This window comes from Lycorma delicatula, chromosome 2, assembly GCF_047948215.1.
Source record: "Lycorma delicatula isolate Av1 chromosome 2, ASM4794821v1, whole genome shotgun sequence".
Classification (NCBI taxonomy): domain Eukaryota; kingdom Metazoa; phylum Arthropoda; class Insecta; order Hemiptera; family Fulgoridae; genus Lycorma; species Lycorma delicatula.
In genome coordinates, this window is record NC_134456.1 from 37,256,530 (window position 1) to 37,275,890 (window position 19,361).

Sequence of the window (19,361 nt, forward strand, 5' to 3'; positions counted from 1 at the left end):
GTAGTACATAAGTCCAATTCCCAAATACCGTCCCACATTTTTCCAGTAACAAAATCACTATGAGCCTGTCCATCACGACAACACAAGTTGTCCCATTTTCTTGATGAAACATAAATATTTAATTGAATTTCTATTATTATGACTTCAGAGAATCTGCACTAAGCCATCTACTTAGCTGTTTTTTTCTTTTTAAACTTATTATCACATTTTAATGTGATAATTTAGGGTTTTGTTAATTTCATTTATTAACAAATTTAGACTTCAATCTTTTAACTCAAAGGTTATTAAACACATACTTAATATTATAAAACTAATTATTTGTTGTACTGGCTATTTTAATAAAATTATTTCACTGAAACACTGATAAAATGAAAATTTAATAACATAAATTGGTAAAGACCTAATAATGATTTTACCACAAATAAGATGTACTTTAAACACTGATACAATCTTATACAAAGTGGCGCCTCACCAGTCACCACTGACAATTGCTGCCATCTTCACAGACTTTATACTTGGCAGTTAATTTGAACTTAACATATCATTTTTAATTTTTGAAGTGTCTGTATGCATAAATGTTTTGTGTGCATGAATATTTTCAGTTGATGATATATTTAAAATCTATGTACATGCACACAGCTGAGAGGAAACACTGGTTGCAACCACTTGTTTTTTGAACTTGTAGTAAAGATAGAACAAAAACATTTTGTCATATGTAGTTCTGTAAAGACAGTTGAAAACGTTGTTATATAACCTGTTATGGTTGTTTAGGATATGTTAATAATAAATCTCCTATTCTGATATGTTGTGAGTGCAACAGATATCAGTAATCAGATGTTGAAGAAAAATATCATTCCTGTTTGGTGAGCCTGTACATGTTCTATATCCCATCCGGAATGGTTGCATTTTATAACTTGTAAGATAAATTATTATACTTAGGTGTAAAGTACCACCTACATCATGAAATAGTTTTTAAAGGAAGTTTTCATTAGTTTCCCTTAATTGTTTATTAATAATTGTTTATTCAAATAATTGTAATTTTCCTTTATTAGCAGAATTTGGATTAAATTGCAAATGTTTTTCAAAGTCTTCCACTTTGTAGCCTTGAGAGTATTCACTTATAAGATTTGGATGTTTTTTAAATTTTTGGGGTGAATGCTTGTCTGTTGCGCCTGTCACCTCATCTGCAAGTGGAAGTTTTCCTGGCCTGTTGTATATGCAGAAAAATAGAGATTTTTCTTTGTCATTTTTACTAAGTCCCATTTGAGTTGTGGTGTTAGTTGAGATAAATGAAACCACAAAACATTGAAAATATTTTCAGATTTTAATGTTGCCTGTTTAGGATTGCTATCTGATGGTTCTAACATCTTACAATAAGCAGATAAAGTAGTGTGAAAACATGAAAATGTACTGCATTTATACCAAAATTAATTTTAATAATTAAAAAGTATTTTTGAGTAACAGATAGATTTGTTACTGTAATAAATTGTGATAAATCATTTGTATAAATGGATTTAAAAATCTCATTAAATGTAATGCAAAAGTTAGTTAAAATTGACAATACAGAGTTGTTTTCTTTTACTAACTTTAACTAACCCATGGTATTGATCTTAATGAACATAATTGTGATTTTAGTGTAGATGTTTTGTATAATATTAATGTATTAAGAAATTTAATACATTAATACCTGCAATAATACATGTAATATCAGGTATTAACAAATTTTTATTTAAGAGAAATTAAATTGTTTTCTGTATAAGTAAGCTCTATAAATTGTTATATATATATAATGGCTTGTAGCTTATTAATTAGTGAATATAGATTTAATTTTATTATATAATTAATGAAGTAGTACAACTTTTAAAACTAAGAAAAATAAATATTTCCTAGTTGTGGGCAGATACATGAAATCTTACATAAAAACAACATTTCTCACGACATAAAATTATTCATAAGTAAACAAATTGCTCAGAAATTTATAACCATTAATTTTGGTTGCAAAATTGTAGACCCTTTAACTTTTGATATAACTTTTGCCATAACTGTAAAATACTAGAAAATGCTATTCTCAGATACAGGATTCCATGCCAGGCTTAGAAAGAAAATTTAAGAGTGAAGTTATTTCTTATTGCCTTCATTTCCTTGCAGTTATACTGCTACATATCAGCATACCAAGCCCACTGAAAGAGATTCAGTGACACCTTACTAGTGACACCTTTATTCTGTTTATCACAGAGACTGTTTAGTGAATATTATTACTTTCATAGAAAGAATGAGACAATAGTATAAAGCAACAGACTAATTTAATCTTTTCTGTGTTAAGTAATGCATTATACTACATTGTTTACACTGTCTTTGGGGTGTAAATAATACTATATTAAACACAGTGATGTCATTTAAGTTGATCTTAAGGTAATTTTTTAATACATTAGAATATTAGATATGGTTTTCATTACTTCTCTTATTTTTGAGTACACAGAAATATTTTAGTGTAGAGAAATAGATCTGCAATAGATATTTTGCCATTGCCCCACCCCCCTTATGTGTTTTAAGTTGTATTGGTCTTTAGTGAAGGGTTGTTGGTGTAGTATTAGATAAAAACTTGATTAATTACATGCCGTAGCTCCATTAAAACAAACTGTGCTTCTTTTCATACTAGCAGTTTGAAAGAAATAAAAGAATTAATAATTAAAAGAAATAAACTTGAAAGTTTTTGATTAATGTTAATTTAAAAATAAAAATATTAAATATTAAACTTAAGTGAGATTGTCTTCTTATGAATGAAGTTTCTTCACCTTCTTATATTTTTATTCTGTAAATGAGATATTCTTTTTTATCTTAACACCCTAAAATCATAATGATTTCCATTATTTTAATTATGTTTACATTATTCAGTAATAATTTTACTTTGCAAAATTATTTCTGAATAATAAAACATAAAAAATGTGTAAATATTATAGAAGAAAATCATAAAAAGAACAACAAATTTTTTTCTTTTACCATTGGAGATTACAAATATAAAGGTAGGTCAAATAACAGTAATAGGTTTTAGACTCTACCAAACATGAAAAAAATTACACCCTAGTTAAATTAATAAATCCAGACTTTTTCATAACTTAAATAAAATTGATTTGTACATTTAATTTATCTTTTAATACATTACACGTCTTTAATGATCAATGATTTTTTTTTTTTTAATTTAAGTATTGTTTAAAAGAAAAATGAATTTTTTGGTCACTATAAGATTAATATATTTTTGTTAATAACTAAAAGAATCAAAAAATAAGAATGAAGATGCTTGTCAGTTATCTTTGACTTAAAAACAATTTGAATATATTGAACATTATTAATCAATTTTAGATGAATTTCAAATTTTTAAAATGATTTTTTCATAATCTGTGATAGTTTAGGATCTGGGGTCTATAATTGTGCATCCAATAATTATAATTGCAGTACAATACTTACCCTATTCTCTTTGTTTCTTTTAAACAAGTTATTTTAAAGCAATAGACTTTATCACAGGGGTTGAGGTTCATCTGTCAGCAGTGTACATTTTTGAATTACCAAAAGTTGTCTTGCTAGAAAAAAGATTGTACACAGCTGAGTTTTCAAGTTCACCATGGTTGATTGTTGTGACAAGAGGAGTACAATTGTACAGTACAATTGTCTTTACCTATCTTTGTTTCAAGAATTATCATTGATGAGCCTGAACTTTGCTGTTTTTGTGACTTATTTTTTAGTGATGAACATTTTATACTCAAAGAAGACTCATTTGTAATGTAAGCCCTGAGAAAGATGTGCTGAATAAAATTTAGTGCTGTAGGTATGAATTACTGAATTGCCTTTAATTTACTTGCAAATACATTATGTTTGGGGAAGGAATCTGTTTAATAAATTGCAATATTGTAAAAATCTAATATTATAATTTAGAATGTATTAAATATATATTGTATGTGTAAACAAATTTGTATATGTAAACAATTTAGCTCATTTCTCCAATGTGTTCCATCTTGATTTATCTTTAGTACTTTAGTAACTTGCCTCAATGACAATATCCTACTACAGAAGAATAAGTGTGATTTCCATAATTATATGCATAAGACCATAGCGCTATAAAACCTGGTATGTAAGGCATGGTTTAAAAGTAATGGTTTTAAATATTTACTTTATTTTTCTACATAATTTTGTTCCAAACACTTTTATATTGTGAAACAAAACATCTTCAAATAAATTACTTTGAGATGCAAGGCAGTTTTTGAGGTGTAGGAAAAATGGTAGCTGAGCAGAAGAAAGGACTGTGAGGTCATATCTGAATTTTTGAATTGTTTCTGTATTGGATGCAGCCTGTGTGGACATGTTATCATGAAAAATTTCTGACCTCAACATTTCCAATCATTGGTTTTGATTGGTACAATGCAGTCTAGAAAGTTTTCACAACAGACTTGTGATGTGATTGATGTTCCAGGTTTCAAGAAATCGATGAAAAGCGCATACCCTTGTGGTCCAGAATATAGTTGCCATGATTTTCCTTTGAAATTGGGCTTGTTTGAATTTTTTTAGTTTAGGTGACCCTAATGAATACCACTGCATGGATTGCTTCATTCAGCATTGATGTATGAAATCCACATTTCATCACCTGTGGGGAAAAAATTGAAAAAAAATTTGACTCCTTCATGCTTAAAGTGGTGGAGACATGCTGATATCATTCTGTGATCTTTGTGAGTGTTTTTTGGCACCCATTGTGCACACAATTATTTCCTAGTGTCAAGATTCTCAAAAATATTGCCCTTTAAACTTATGGAAATTCTAGAGAAAGATTGCTTATAATAAGCAACAATTTTCTCATTGTCATGGATTGTCAGTCCATCCACTATGCCTGCCACTTCAGTTCAACGTTTGAACTGCCTTCCTTAAATTCACAACACCATTGCCTTTCTTTTCCTCCACATTGCGGTAGGCTTATATATTTCACACAGTTGACTGTGAATTTCAGCAGTATTTATGTCCTCTTGTGTTTGGAAATCGAATCACCAATTGTATTTCACAACTGGCAGGATTTTTTTATTACCGCACTCATTTTTACACAGTGTCCCACAAAAGCAAATAACAATGAACTTACTGTAATACCACATTACAGTAAGTTCATTGTAACAATCACCACGATTGTTACATGCCCAAAAGATCACTCAAATCTCAACCCCCACTGGGTTGGTCTAGTGGTGAATGCATCTTTGCAAATTAGCTGATTTTGAAGTCAAGAGTTCCAACATTCAAATCCTAGTAAAGGCAGTTAGTTACTTTTATATGGATTTGAATACTAGATTGTGAATAATGGTGTTCTTTGGTGGTTGGGTTTCAATTAACCACATCTCAGAAAAGACTACTCTTCACTTACATTCATACATGTAATCCTCATTCATCTGAAGTAATACCTGACTGTGATTCCCGGAGGTTAAACAAGAAAAACTTACAGCTACTGTGCATGTCTGAAGCAATGACAGGTATAGTGTTTGTTAATCACTATTTATAATGTATTGGCCCTTACTTTTGAACTGTGCCTTGTATTTTACAGGTTGGATTCTTAATTAAATACTGTTTTTTAAGATATTTAGGGTTTCTTTTGTTATTGCTCAAAATAACTTTTAAATTCACAGATTCTTTCTGTTATGTTTTATTGTTTAATGTTTGTGTTTGAATATTATTTTTGATATCTATTTCATTTTTTTGTGATATATTCTATTCACTGTGTCTATTATGTGGTTAATGTTCAGAATAAATATATTTTGTTATAGATTGTTATTAAATTATCGTGTATGAAATGCATTTGTTTATTGACATATATGCATTTAGAAGTTTGTGCCATTTATAATTAAAATTACCAATTATTTTAGTCTTTATTTAATGATCTATCTCATTACTACTTACTATCTCATTAGTATTTAATGGTTAATTTATTATTTATTTTATTAGATCAAACATATAAATTGTAATTTGTGCCATTAAGAGATTGTTTTTGAACTTTATTTTGGTGTTATTTATTTAGTGATGTAATATTTTTTATTGCATGTTAATTACATTTTTGATGGAGTGTTGGCAGAGCCAACACTCCATTAATATGTTAGTGCTTTAAAATAAAAGTATATATTCCATATCTATTATTGGTATTTATAAGTGTTTGTAACTAAACTTTTCTTAGGTTTTTTAATATTTTTACCATACTTGTGATAACATTTACTTAAAATTTTCCTGTAATGTCTTATGTTACAAACAATTATTATAATGCGAGACCATGAAAGCTTTTTTTAATTTTCTTTAAAAAAAAAAATTATAAGCTTTAAATCAGAGTATTAGCTATATATGTATGTTTTTCTGAATTTATTTTTATCTTAAATAAAAACATGTTATAAAAACATTGATAGCACTAAAATGAAGTTAGTTGATATAAAAGAAGATGTTTAATGATCTTATAAATCGGGAAAACAGAGCACCACTGTGTATTTTATGAATTTTGTTTATAATCAATCATATAACTTGTTTTATCTAAATGTTATAACGTTGCATAATGAAGTTCCACTTCATAAGACAATACAATCTAATAGTGTGTTTTTTTTAAATTAGCATTTTAGGTATTGTCAATAGCAGTAGATAGAAAATTTCACTATTGAAGTTATGATATGCTTAATTAGATGTAATTATAGACTCCTGCTGGAGGGAGTGATGTTATAAAATTAGTAGTTAATGAAAAAATTTTGTCTGACCAGTATTCAAATCTCTAGAACCTTCTAGATAAATGAACTGATGCTATTAATCTATCACAGAGGTTAGAGGTACACTGTTTGTAGATCTAGAAATACTTTGGTTTTCTTATCGAACTATCTAAACTAGATGACTGACAACTATACAGTTTTTGTTATATTTTCATTTATTGTAAGCTTACCTTTCGGTATTACTTTTAAAAACCCTTTCTGGACTGTATCCTTAGAAAATAATTCTGTTAATTCAAAAGTTTTGCCTGTTATATTACCTTTATCAACAGTATAGTTGACTCTTTAATTCACTTTGCTTGTATATATTTAAGATTCAGTACTAAATCCTTTGAAGATGTCAACACTGGTATGAAGTGACAATAAATTGAGTCAGCTAAGTGTATTCAGTTGACAAGAGCGTTTTCAGTGATTCGACGCTAAAGAGAAATTTATCTTTTGGTAGACGAATTGATATTTGGACTGATGATTAGTGATTAATTTCCTATTTTACTATTATGAAATTTAGGAATTTCATTATGTTAATTTTATATCTTCCTTTTGATTTAGTAATTATAAAAAAAAAAATTGAAATCTAAAAAATCTTAAATATGCTAATATCAGGAAGGGAATGTTAATATAATGGTAGTAATGTTCTGTTTTAAGTAAACAGATTTTAAAATTTTATTTTGTAAATAATTTGATATTTTAGTAATTAAAAGATTGTACAATTCAAAAAATTTACTACTTAAGTACAATGTGTAAAAAAAATGTATGTCTATAGTATCTGTAGAAATTTTTTATTGTAACTGAATAAGACTGATTTGAAAATGTATTGCAATGACTAATAGAAAAAGTGTACTGTATTATACTGTAAAAATAAGTTTTAAATTACTATTTAATATTAGTGAAGTGAAAGTTAAGACAGATTGTGGCTTTTACTATTTTTAATTTGATGTAATCAAAATTGTATTTTTCATACTTTCATCTGATGTGAAAATAATTTATTTATACTAAAAAAAAGATTTGGTTATTATGATTATTTACTTAAAGTAAATATAAAATGCTCAGAAATGATTTACAAGAAGTAAAATAAATTAATCTGTAATTAGATACACATTTCAACCATTTAACAATTAGTTATATATAATCAAGTTAGTTTTATAGGAATTGTTTAATCGTTTTTTATTATAAAATTTAAATTTGATTTTATCTCATTTATGGTAAGTCTCAAGACTTAACACAACTTTTTTAATATTAGGAATATTTATATGAAACTAGTTAATGAATGTTATGTGCATAGGTAATGCACCTATGCATTACCATACATGAGTGAGTTGTGGTTGATGAATAATGCATAGCAAAAACTGAAATTAAACCTGCAGTTTGTGTTATATTGTTAGGTGTAATTATTTTATTACATTTCCCCAGTAGTGAACTGCTGAATTAGGCAGTCTTGTCTGCATGTGATATTAATATATACTGCTGAATTAGGCAGTCTTGTCTGCATGTGATATTAATATATAAACTAGAAAAAAGGCGAGCTCTGTGCCCGCCATGAAAATGTTAATGGCTTATATTTCATTACACATGATTTTAATTGTTTTTGCAAATTGTCACTTAATAACATTCATGAATTTAGTGTACAAACAACAATAAAAACTTTTACAATGAAAAGCTTCAAAATCTGAAATTTCTAGCTGTTTTTAGTTGTGATTATTTACACAACTGTGACCCTAATGTTTTCCTTTTTTATCCCCAAAGCACAAATATAATTTTAGATAAATCTTTCAAACTAATGAATCTTTCAAGAAGTATAAATCATTCATAGAATGAATCGTTCGTGTGCTGCATGCAGCTGCCTGGGGCACCACCATTAGTCTGCTCTGCACCAATAGCAGCTAAAATAAAAATGGGAGCACATGCAGCAAACAAACCCAACTCCATTCTTTTTTATGGAGAGTGATAAGTTTCATTTGTTACTGTTTATTTTATGCTCCTAATTCATTACAGGAAAGGCTTTAAAATGAAGTGAGTAGAATTAAAGATAGTCCATTTGACTTTATTAGGTATTATTACTTTATTAACACTATTTGCTGTAAAGGCTTTTTCGCTTTATACAATAACAAAGTTTATTGATGTAGAAAAATATGAAAAAGAGTTGAATTTTGCATTTAATTTACCCATGCATTGAAGTTATTCATTCCAGCTATATATATATCCCCCACTTCCAAAATAATACAAACTGTTAATATTCTTTTATAACTGTAGTGAATGCCTGCATGTATAGCAAGATCATTAACAAGTCTTAACAATGATTGCTGAGTTTCAGTGAATGAACATTTTTTATTCTTTTGATTTATCTTCCTTCTTGAAATGTGGTATACTTGTAAACAGTTATTACTTTGGCAATGTTACTTTTTCATTGCAAATCAATTTTTGTTTCCTTTAAAGGTAACAAACTTTGTATTGCAGGGTCTTAAAATACTAGATCGTGGATACCGGTGTTCTTTGGTGGTTGTTTCAAGTAATACCTGAACAGGAAAAGAAAGAAGGGTCTTAACATTATGGTTTTCTATGATGGGTGTGATGTCTGACTTCTGTATAAAGATAGTACTTTATTTATGATATATTTCAAAATTTTTGTTCATATTAACTAAACTCAGAAGTTTGATGTAAAATTTATGTAACCTTTTTTAAATTCTTAATTTAAATCCAAAGTTAAAACGAATTAAAAAATCTGAAATATAAACCTGTTTTCAGTATTTAGAACAGTAGTTTATAAGTTCTTGATTGTTTTCATGTATTTATGTATGCAGTATATTATAAATTTGCATCTATTTAAATTTATCTTAGTGTTTATATTTTGCTTAGTCTTGTTGATTATGTTAATATATAAAAATTTAACTTAGTGAACATTATGAGTTTCCTTTAAAAATATGCCACTGAGCTTGCTCTTTTTCTTTTTAATGGACTTAATGAATTTGTTTTCAATGAAATTTTTATGATATTAAAATATTGTATTAATTTTATTTAGCTGTGTGGTAACTTGCAATGTTTTAAACGAAATGCATTTGTTAAAACCAAATCAACAGTTACACTCAACATTTATTATATATCAGCATTTTATATAACTAGAAAATTTTCTTATGTTAAAATGGGTTTAGATTTTATTTTTAAAATATTAAAAGCTAGTTGATGTAATTTTATAGATTTGTTGTAAAAAATTATTTAATTTTGTCATTTCCTGATTTTTTTTTTAACAATAATTGGCAATACTGTTACCATTTTAGTTTATTAAAAACTTAAGTAAACATAGAAATATAATTATTAAGAATAATAAATATAAAAACTGGATTAATATTATATGTATTACAATCATATCATAAATATAGATAATTTATTTATAATATTAACTATTTTATGATTTTAAATATTATTAATTTATTTTAAAGTAATAACTACCTACCTACTAATTACAGGAGTAGTTGACATTTTCACTAATTAGCTTTCATATGATGTTGGAGGGACTATGTTTGTCAGTTAAAAGGTGTGGAACATTGATTGTGTAATATTGCTGAGAGCAATATTAATGTACTTACATATATCTAGAAGAAAGATTATCCTCTGATCAGACATTTTATTAGTATCATGTTATGTGGTATTTAATTAGTGAGGTGTTTCAGTAATAATAGTAAACAATAACATTATGGAATTAAAAAACCTACATATATATAAAACTTTATAAAAAAATCTCATAATTTTCTGTATTTTAAACTATGTTAGTCCAAAGTTATTGGTATGTGGGTGCGTGTGTGCACGTGTGCAGACATGCATGTATATATGATCTCTGCCTGAAGTTTTGATCTAAAACTTTAATGACTTGAAATTTTATACAAGTAATAATGCTATTCAGTATATTTTAAGTGAGCTACCTGTGTATGATCAAAGTATGGAAAGATTTTCGTTTTTAGTTATTTAATATCATAATAAACTGTGATAATGATTTTTGCTGAATTTTTACTTTGTTTTAATACTTCATAATATTTTAGTTAAAATAATAAATATTATGGTCTTTGCTGTCTCAAGTGGAGGGAATAAATTTCATATTTTTGTCATCAGTCTAATTTGTTGGCTAACTCAAAATGTAAATTACAATAAATTATTTTATTAGTATTCTGCTTTATTAGTGTGAGAAGCTAGAAAAATAATGAAATATAATTCAAGGTAAAGATCTTCTGATTTCCATTGTTCCATTGATAACTAACTTAATTAACTAAAAGTTAGTAGTTTAATTATAACTAACTTCTAAAGCAAGGAGGTAGTTCTCTAGTTGATATATTTTTTTAATGCAAGTATAATCCTATTAGGTTTATGTTCAGTCACTTGGTAGGAAGCATTATTTTCACAGATAACCTCCTATACCACCATTGCATCCTTGATGTCTTAATAATTCTGTGGTATATACCAGGTCCTGGCATTTACTTAGTGGGATTTAGAAGAGTTAGGCTTACACCTACAACCCACCGGGTTGGTCTACTGGTGAACGCGCCTTCCCAAATCAGCTGATTTGGAAGTCGAGAGTTACAGCGTTAAAGTCCTAGTAAAGCCAGCTATTTTTACACGGACTTGAATACTAGATTGTGGATACCGGTGTTCTTTGGTGGTTGGGTTTCAATTAACCACACATCTCAGGTATGGTCGAACTGAGAATGTACAAGACTACACTTCATTCACACTCTTACATATCATCCTCATTCATCCTCTGAAGTATTATCTAAACGGTAGTTACCGGAGGCTAAACAGGAAAAAGAAAGGCTTACACCTACAGAACCCCAATAATTCGCAAGATGGGATCAAGTTGGAGTTGAGTATTGTGGCAATCTATACATTAGGATAGATAAGGATATTTTACTGTCTTGTCCATAACCCAATGACTACATACAGGCCCTTTCTCTTACCCAAATGAGCTGATTTTTATGATGTATTTACTTTTTTTATTTTTTTTTAGTAATTCCTCTGGTGGGTCTGTAATTATAGCTAATTACTTACATAAATGATCTTTTAAATTCTGTTTTAATTAAAAAATAAAACAAAAACACTGTATGAAAATACATATCCAGATTAAATTAAAAAATTAATACTTTTTCAATTCTTTAAATTTAGACTGTTTGAAGTTTGTAAGTACATTAGTGAGTTAAATTTTGATTTTGAAGCTAGTGATAAAATAAAAACTAAGTTTTAAAAAGTTTTTTGTCTGTTCGGCATAGTGTGCAGCAAGCAATACTGTCAGTTGTAATTGATTTCTTGGATTGGACTTATGGTCAGGAATGACCATGTTAGTACCTATTTATAAATTGTTAAAATTAACAGACTAATGCCTACACATTGTAGGCCAACAAAAAAATTTGGTGCTGAAGAGTGATTAGCAAAGTTTTTAATTGCGTATCTTGGTGAAGCATTATCTTTATCTTTACCTTCATTAAGGTATCTTAAGCTTATAAAGCTTTATTATGTAAGCAAGATGAATAGCTTCCAGATGGGAGCACATTTTAAGCTAATTTTTTCCGTAGTTGAAATTATCAAATTCTAAATGTCAATCCAATTTGTTACTGTTTGGTAAAGCACTTATAAAACATTTTCAGTGAATGGAGAAAGAGGAAATTGCTGTTTTTGCCTCTGTAGAGCCAGTAGGGCCATTTAAAATCATTTATGCATGGATTACAAAGTTTAAAATGTGGTTGAGTGAACTGTGAACGTGACAACTGAAGAGGTGATCATAAAAATGGTCAAACTGTTTGTTAAAATCAAGAAAAATCAAACTTAGTATTAAAAGAAGGTTACATTAATATAATTCACCCCAATTCGTTTTTTTTTTTTTCATTTACCTCATCAAACTGCCATGGTAGTTTGTACTGCAGTAGCCTTTGTTTTTGACTGTGCTGCTTTTATCTCTTTTCTTGGTTCATTGTGATACTGTAATAATTCATGATAGAAGTCCGTAATAAATTTTGTAATTCAGTTTTAATCATATATGAAATCTTTGAGGATATTTCAATTAAGCTTTACTTAAGCTTATTGTTTTAATTATTTTTCTCATTTTTCTTTCTTAAATTTTAGAATAAAGAAGTAAAATTACATTTAATTTTGACTTAAAATTTAGGATATAAATTCTCATACTCAAAATAATTTTCTCTAACTGAAGCTAAAATATAAGCATCTGGCTCTTTTTTGTCATTTGTAGCATATTAGGCTTTTGGTTTTTTTTTGTAATTTGTAAATCCATTTGTTCCACATCTATTTCCATTGTGCTTGTGCTACCAATTCCAGTAATTTTATTATGTTCTACTTTTAATTTGTTTACTCTCTTTGTTAACTTGCTAATTTATTTTTATCCTTTTCAAAGTGTAAATTCAATTTTTTTGTATTGTCTGTATAATGAAGTATCTCTGTGTAGTTTATGTGGAAGTAGGATGCTATGAAATATTACATGAAAAAGTACCGCAGAACTTAAATAAATTTGTTACTTGTATATGGCTAATGGAAAGAGAATCTTTTAAGATAATTGAAATCATTCACGAATAAAAATTCTTGCTTTTATGACTTATCACTGAAAAATCTCTCTTCACAAATCCTTGTCTGCATTTCACTGATGCTATGAGAGCTTTCAGAGTGTCACAAAAATCCTGTTTGATAACATAACCATTTAAATGAAAATTTTGTTACTCGGTTACCAAAAGATTTTTTAGTAAATTTTGATTTCATTATATTTCTTTTCGAAAAAACTTTCTTTAAAATCACATGCTTCAGATGTGAATATTCAATCCAAAGTCCGAAGAGGCAAGACTAGCACTGTCAAAGTTGCCATTCAGAACACTGTAGACTTACAGGAAAGACATACAAGAAAGGTGAGGAAGATATTTCTTACTTAACACTGAATCTGTAGCACCAAAATTTTCAACCAACAATTTTGAGTTTTAAAGTGGATTGACTGAGTGACAATGAAATTTTTGTCTTGTAGCTTCATAAAATTACCATTTATATAAAATGATTTTACACAAACATGCATTGTACTTAGACCCGTGCTTCATTGAAACTATTCATCATTGATCAGGAATTAAGTCTGTCAATACAAAATTATGGTGTTTTAAATAGATGATCCAAAATTGCTCATTCCCTTAAGCTACTATATGTTCTGGGGTCATAAACAATGAAACCATTATTCATTAAAGCTGGAGGAATATGCAGAGCAACTGCAGAAATATGTAAACACTGGAATACTGCTGTTAGCAAAAACAAAAACCCTTTGCAAAAATGTTTACCTGGAAAAGTAAATCAGAAAAACTATAAAAGGGTTATAAAAGCCCTTTACAGATAGAAAGCTTTATTTGTAAAAAAATGAATTTTTTTGAATTGTTAAATTTTTCAAGATTTAAGAATCTAATCCAATTTTAAGTCTAAACATACCCTAGCTTTCAATCATAATTAAGATTGATTTTTGTTTGATTTTTCTAAAGACATAAAATGATTATCCAATTTTTGAAGTACTAGATATAAAGAATAATTTGTAGAAAAAAAAATTAAATTTTACCCTCTTATAAGAAGTCAAAGTTGTGTAGTTTGTTTCTTTGTAATTTTAGAAAGGAATCCAACTTACGTGAGTCCTCTAACCTGTAAAAACTTTTAGTAGTTTACTATTCTGTTTTTAAAACATATAAAATAAATACAGCTTATGTGTCTTTTCATTTGAAGATTATCGGCCCAATAATATTTCTTATAAAGATTTTGGGATGAACTATTATGTAACTATTATTTTTTTTTTTAATGTAATTAAATCTTTTTATATATTTCAGTTTTTGTTTAAAATATGTTATTTGTTACAGGTTTATATTTGTTGAATATAAGACATTCCAGTGAATTGGATTTGATCTATTGTAGATTATGGGTGACTTGTTACATCTTAAGTTGTCCTTTACTTGTGTGTGATTATTTATGTATGTTGAACTTTACAATACCTTTAATTACTGCTTTAATTGTGTTGAGTTTTCCATTGTATCAATGGTACCTTAAACTTATTAAGGAGGAAGTATTTAGTACTAGGGTAAGAACTTATCAAATATGTTGTGGGATTATTGTGTCTGCATTGGCTCTAATCCATGGTCATAAAAAGCAGTTTTTGTATTTATTATGTTTTTGTTGTTCTTGTTTATTTATAAATTGTCATATTTTTTATGCAACTGCTAAAGAACAGCTTATATGGTTATGCTTTTCTATTTTAGGATGTTTGATTTATAGTGACATAATTAGTTTTAAATAATGATAAACCTGTATATAGACCTGTGTGTAGATCTAGCCAGTGTTTCCATAATTTTATTTTTTTAAATTTGAATGATTTTTTTTTCAACTTATGTCTTGTCTATTTTTATGAAAAAATAAATTTATTTTATTCTATTGCAATAATATAATTAAGAAGTTTGTGTACAAATGGTTTGTATACTGACTTTGTATTAATAATATAAATGCTTATTAATGTAGAAATACAATATTTAAAAAAGAAAATTCTGTTGTATCAGTAGAATGGGTGTATAGTTTATAAACATCTATGCATAAACATTGCTGTCTCTGCATGATGGTTAGCTACTATGGTGAATCAAGCAATAGTTTGTAGAAAATCATTCCCTTAAACATGATTGAAGCTTACACTGACTTTTGTTAATGAAATTTGTCACAAAATGTGGTAATATTTATTTGGAGTTAATAGCACTTTACTGTATTATTACTTTACTGGATGTATTAGGAGGAACAGAGGATACATATATTTATATGAATATTTCAACATCTGTAAAGGGTGAAGTAAAGTAGAAAATTAGAATGTCAACATGAGGAAAAGGCACAGGAGTAGAATATTCATAGGAATAGCTAGGAACTGAAAGAGTGGAAATTTAAAAAGAAATACCTTTACATTCTGGTCACTTGAGTAGTAAGCTTTTATTTTGAAGTGGACTGTGGAATAAAAGGCCCTTATTAGCTGACATTTATTTTCAAAATAAAATGGCTGCACTAAAGAACATTGTTTGTAATTAATTGATAAGTAGTATCTGAGAAGAATCAGTTCAGAGATTAAGAGTTTTTTAATGGCTTTTTTAAGATTTGTTTTGTATAGTAATTAATGAACTAATACTGCTTTTACTGCTTAAGCTTTTTGAAAGCATTATCAAGAAAAGCAGTTGTTAAATTTTTTGTACTTCAGAAACATATAACAACAATAAGATGTGAAGATTTCATATCACATCAAAATTGATTTTAATAATGGCCAAGCAGCTTCATCATACATCAGAAAAAAATCCATTAGTGCTGGTGTTTTTAATGAAATAGTGGTATGTAGAAAAAGGAGCTGCTCTTCCATGTGCTGCTAGTGTCACATTTTACTTTACTAATACCTAAAGGTCTTAAAAAGGTGTAATTTAAAATGGACTTAAAATTTATCAATGGTCCAGTTGTAATTGGGCCAGTGACAAAAAAATTGCATATCTTAATTTGAAAGGAAGCTGTTCGATTTCATCATTTTTATCAAAAAGTTTACTGATGTATTAATGATTGGCATTGTACAATGCTTTGAGAATACTCAACTTTAGACAGCTTTATACAGTCTTTGTCAAATTAATTGCACCCCTACTTTATAGGTTAGTGCAAAATACAAACATAATTATCATTTATAAACTACCTCATCTTTTCTGTAGTAGACAAAAACAAGTATATAAAAACCCATCACTACTATTGATATTGTGTATATCATACAGTTGTCAATTGACAATATTTTTTACTGGTTAATAATGAGACTAAGATTGCTTTTAAAACCTTAATGTACAAGCCGGTTTAGGGAAATGGGAAATTTTGAAAATTAAATATTCTTATGAAAAAATTATAAATTTATTTATAACATGTAATTATTAAAACATATGCCTTTTAAATTTTTGAAGATCATATCTTGCAGGTGTTCTCAATCTCTGCTTACACATTCCTGCAGTCTCATAGTGAAACTCTACCTGGTTAACAGAAATTTCAGCAATTGCTGTTTGGAACTTTGCTTTGTTCTTCTGTCATAGCAGCTTGACTACATTACACTTTTTAAGGTGACCTCTCAAGAAGAAATTGCTCAACAGATAAATCAGGAGACCTGAGAGGCCATGGAATATCAGCATTTCCCAAAGTTATAAGATTGCCGAATAATTGGTGTACAGCAGTCATTATATTTGTGCTGTGTTTGATGTTAATCTAGTTGAAAATAATCATGTCAGATGTGTGGAGATATAGTTGCTCAGTAAAGATTTTTAGCATGGGAGCATAGAGTATAAAAAAAGGAGCTGTTATGCCATACGGATGACCTTATTGTTGTTATGTAATGGCACTGGTATAGCACATGGTAAAGGATTCTCTTGTGCCCAAAAACAACAATTCTGTTTATTAAAAAATCTGTTAACTGTGAATTTTTAAATTATGCTTATTAAAAATGAAAAAAGAACATATCTGCATTACATTCAGTGTGTTCATAACATAATGTGCTCAAAATAATTTTCAATAATGGGATCTGAATTGTGAATATATTTGTAGTAATTTATTTTTATTTAACATATTTACCTTAACATTATTTCATATGTTTGAATTTAAATACTTAACACATGTATTTTGTTATCTTATAATTTATTTTATATTGATATGATCTATACACCATGTATTTTTATGTACCGATCAGAATAAAGTTAAGACAAACAGCATGTACAGATCAAATATTTAAGTAATGAATGAGTTCCATAACTACTCACAACAGTGATAGTAGGAGGAGCTACACAACTCGCTGTGTTATTTTACTTCTGCTACATGTAATTTAAGTACATGTAATCTAAGCAATACTAGTTAAATCTAGTAATCTTCAGCTAAATCTAGTTCTAAATCTTAAATTTCAATAAATATTGATATAAAGGAAAATCATTCAGTTTACCAGCATTTTGTGAGAATCAAGAGAACATATGCTTTCTACATACATATGTTTTCTATATACCGTTTTATTTTTTGATGTTATTTTAATGGCATATTTCTCCACTTATTTAGGTGTAGTGCACTTTTACATATGCATACACATTTTCTTGGTTTTTTGGTGCAAAATCATATTTACTGCCTGCAACCAATGTTTTTTTATTACTTTCTTCCATTGTTTGCAAAATATATAAATATAAGTAATTTTTCTTTGTGTAAAATTTAATACTTCCATAAAGAAATTCATAAGTACTGAAGTTCATGGTTTAGTTGTCAGTAAAATTTCTGATTAGTAGTCATAACTTATTAGCAAAGTGATGCTGCAAAAAAGGCTAAAAAAGAGAAAAGAAGTATCTTAAGCTTTATTTAGATTCAGTTAACAATTAAAAATATTCTTAATTTTCTTAAATATTAAATCAGCACTACTTTGTATTTAATAAAAACATGTCTTTTATTTTTACAAATAATTCTTACAGATGCATATATACAAATTATACAGTTTTGAAATGATTACTTTTGTATCAGTCACATAATGAACACTTTTTATTACATGTTGTTGAACATGTATTACATTTTCTTGTCAAATTTAAATCTTACGGTAATGTCATAACTCTGTAGTTGTTACATCCCAGTATTTATGCATTCTATCATCATGTTCCATTGAATCAGTATTTGAATCTGTTCTTTCTCGTATTACAGCGAAGTCATATTCTAGATGGTAAGGCATCAGACGCTGAAGGCTACCAAAATATGCTGCATTGGGACCACCAGTTAAACCTCTTCTACTGCTGATCATGCGATTTGTGGATGGATGAAATGATCTAGCACTTCCAAATTGTCTGTTAAAAAGAAGAAAATCCAATTGAGTATTATTTGACCAGCTTGTTGAAAAAAAGCTATGAGTCTTTAATACTAGATAATATAAAAAAAACTTGTCTAAATGAGTTAACTCATCTAAACTCATATTAATCTTTAACAGACAATTTTAAAAAAACCCACTACATCAGGTTGAGTGAGGTTCTTCAAACATGACTCAAAAAACCATTGGATTTTATCTGCATATAATTCATTGCATTATTGGAATATTGGGGTGTAAGGATGTGCCTGTAATGTGGAGTTATTATAGAATTATTCTAGTTTAGTTGAGGTATGCCTACAACTAATCATGATGACTGAGGTAAATGGATTATACATCACTTTGCCTTACCATCATGGAAGACTGAAATGGCATAACTGGCAAAGTGAGAGGGGAAGGCAGTTGCAGGACCTTTTGATCTGAGAGTGAGGAATGAGTTATTCTAGTCCAGATATTAACAATGATGATAATATATTTGTCAGTAAATGCTTGTTAAAATTTAAAAGATTGAAAAGAAATTAGAAAATTAGATGGAAAGAGAATTTAGAGAAAAACTTTAAATATGTGATATTTATAAAACTGATCCAACAGATTTCAATAAATTCTTAATGAACACTACCCGGACCTTGAACTTAATTGCATATTCATCAAAAATACTATGATCATACTTAAAAGAAGCTAAAGATTGTACACTTCCTGAAGACCAGTTTGGTTTCATGAAGAGGTGG

General features: G+C 28.0%; 2 protein-coding genes across 3 annotated transcripts in view; one reads left to right on the forward strand and one right to left on the reverse strand.

The window, feature by feature from the left end:
* The window catches only part of LOC142320661 (uncharacterized), a 29,781-nt gene extending 11,509 nt beyond the window's left edge, over window positions 1-18,272 (forward strand). The window contains exons 2-3 of the mRNA XM_075358710.1: window positions 14,627-14,844; window positions 16,738-18,272. Of these exons, the coding sequence (XP_075214825.1) occupies window positions 14,627-14,844; window positions 16,738-16,797 (278 nt within the window). The 3' untranslated portion in view covers window positions 16,798-18,272. The remainder of the gene's footprint in view (window positions 1-14,626; window positions 14,845-16,737) is intronic.
* The window catches only part of Phlpp (PH domain leucine-rich repeat protein phosphatase), a 163,759-nt gene continuing 162,607 nt past the window's right edge, over window positions 18,210-19,361 (reverse strand). For both annotated transcript variants that reach the window (XM_075358709.1, XM_075358708.1), the window contains one exon: window positions 18,210-18,616. In XM_075358709.1, coding sequence (XP_075214824.1) covers window positions 18,382-18,616 — 235 coding nt within the window. In that variant the 3' untranslated portion in view covers window positions 18,210-18,381. The remainder of the gene's footprint in view (window positions 18,617-19,361) is intronic.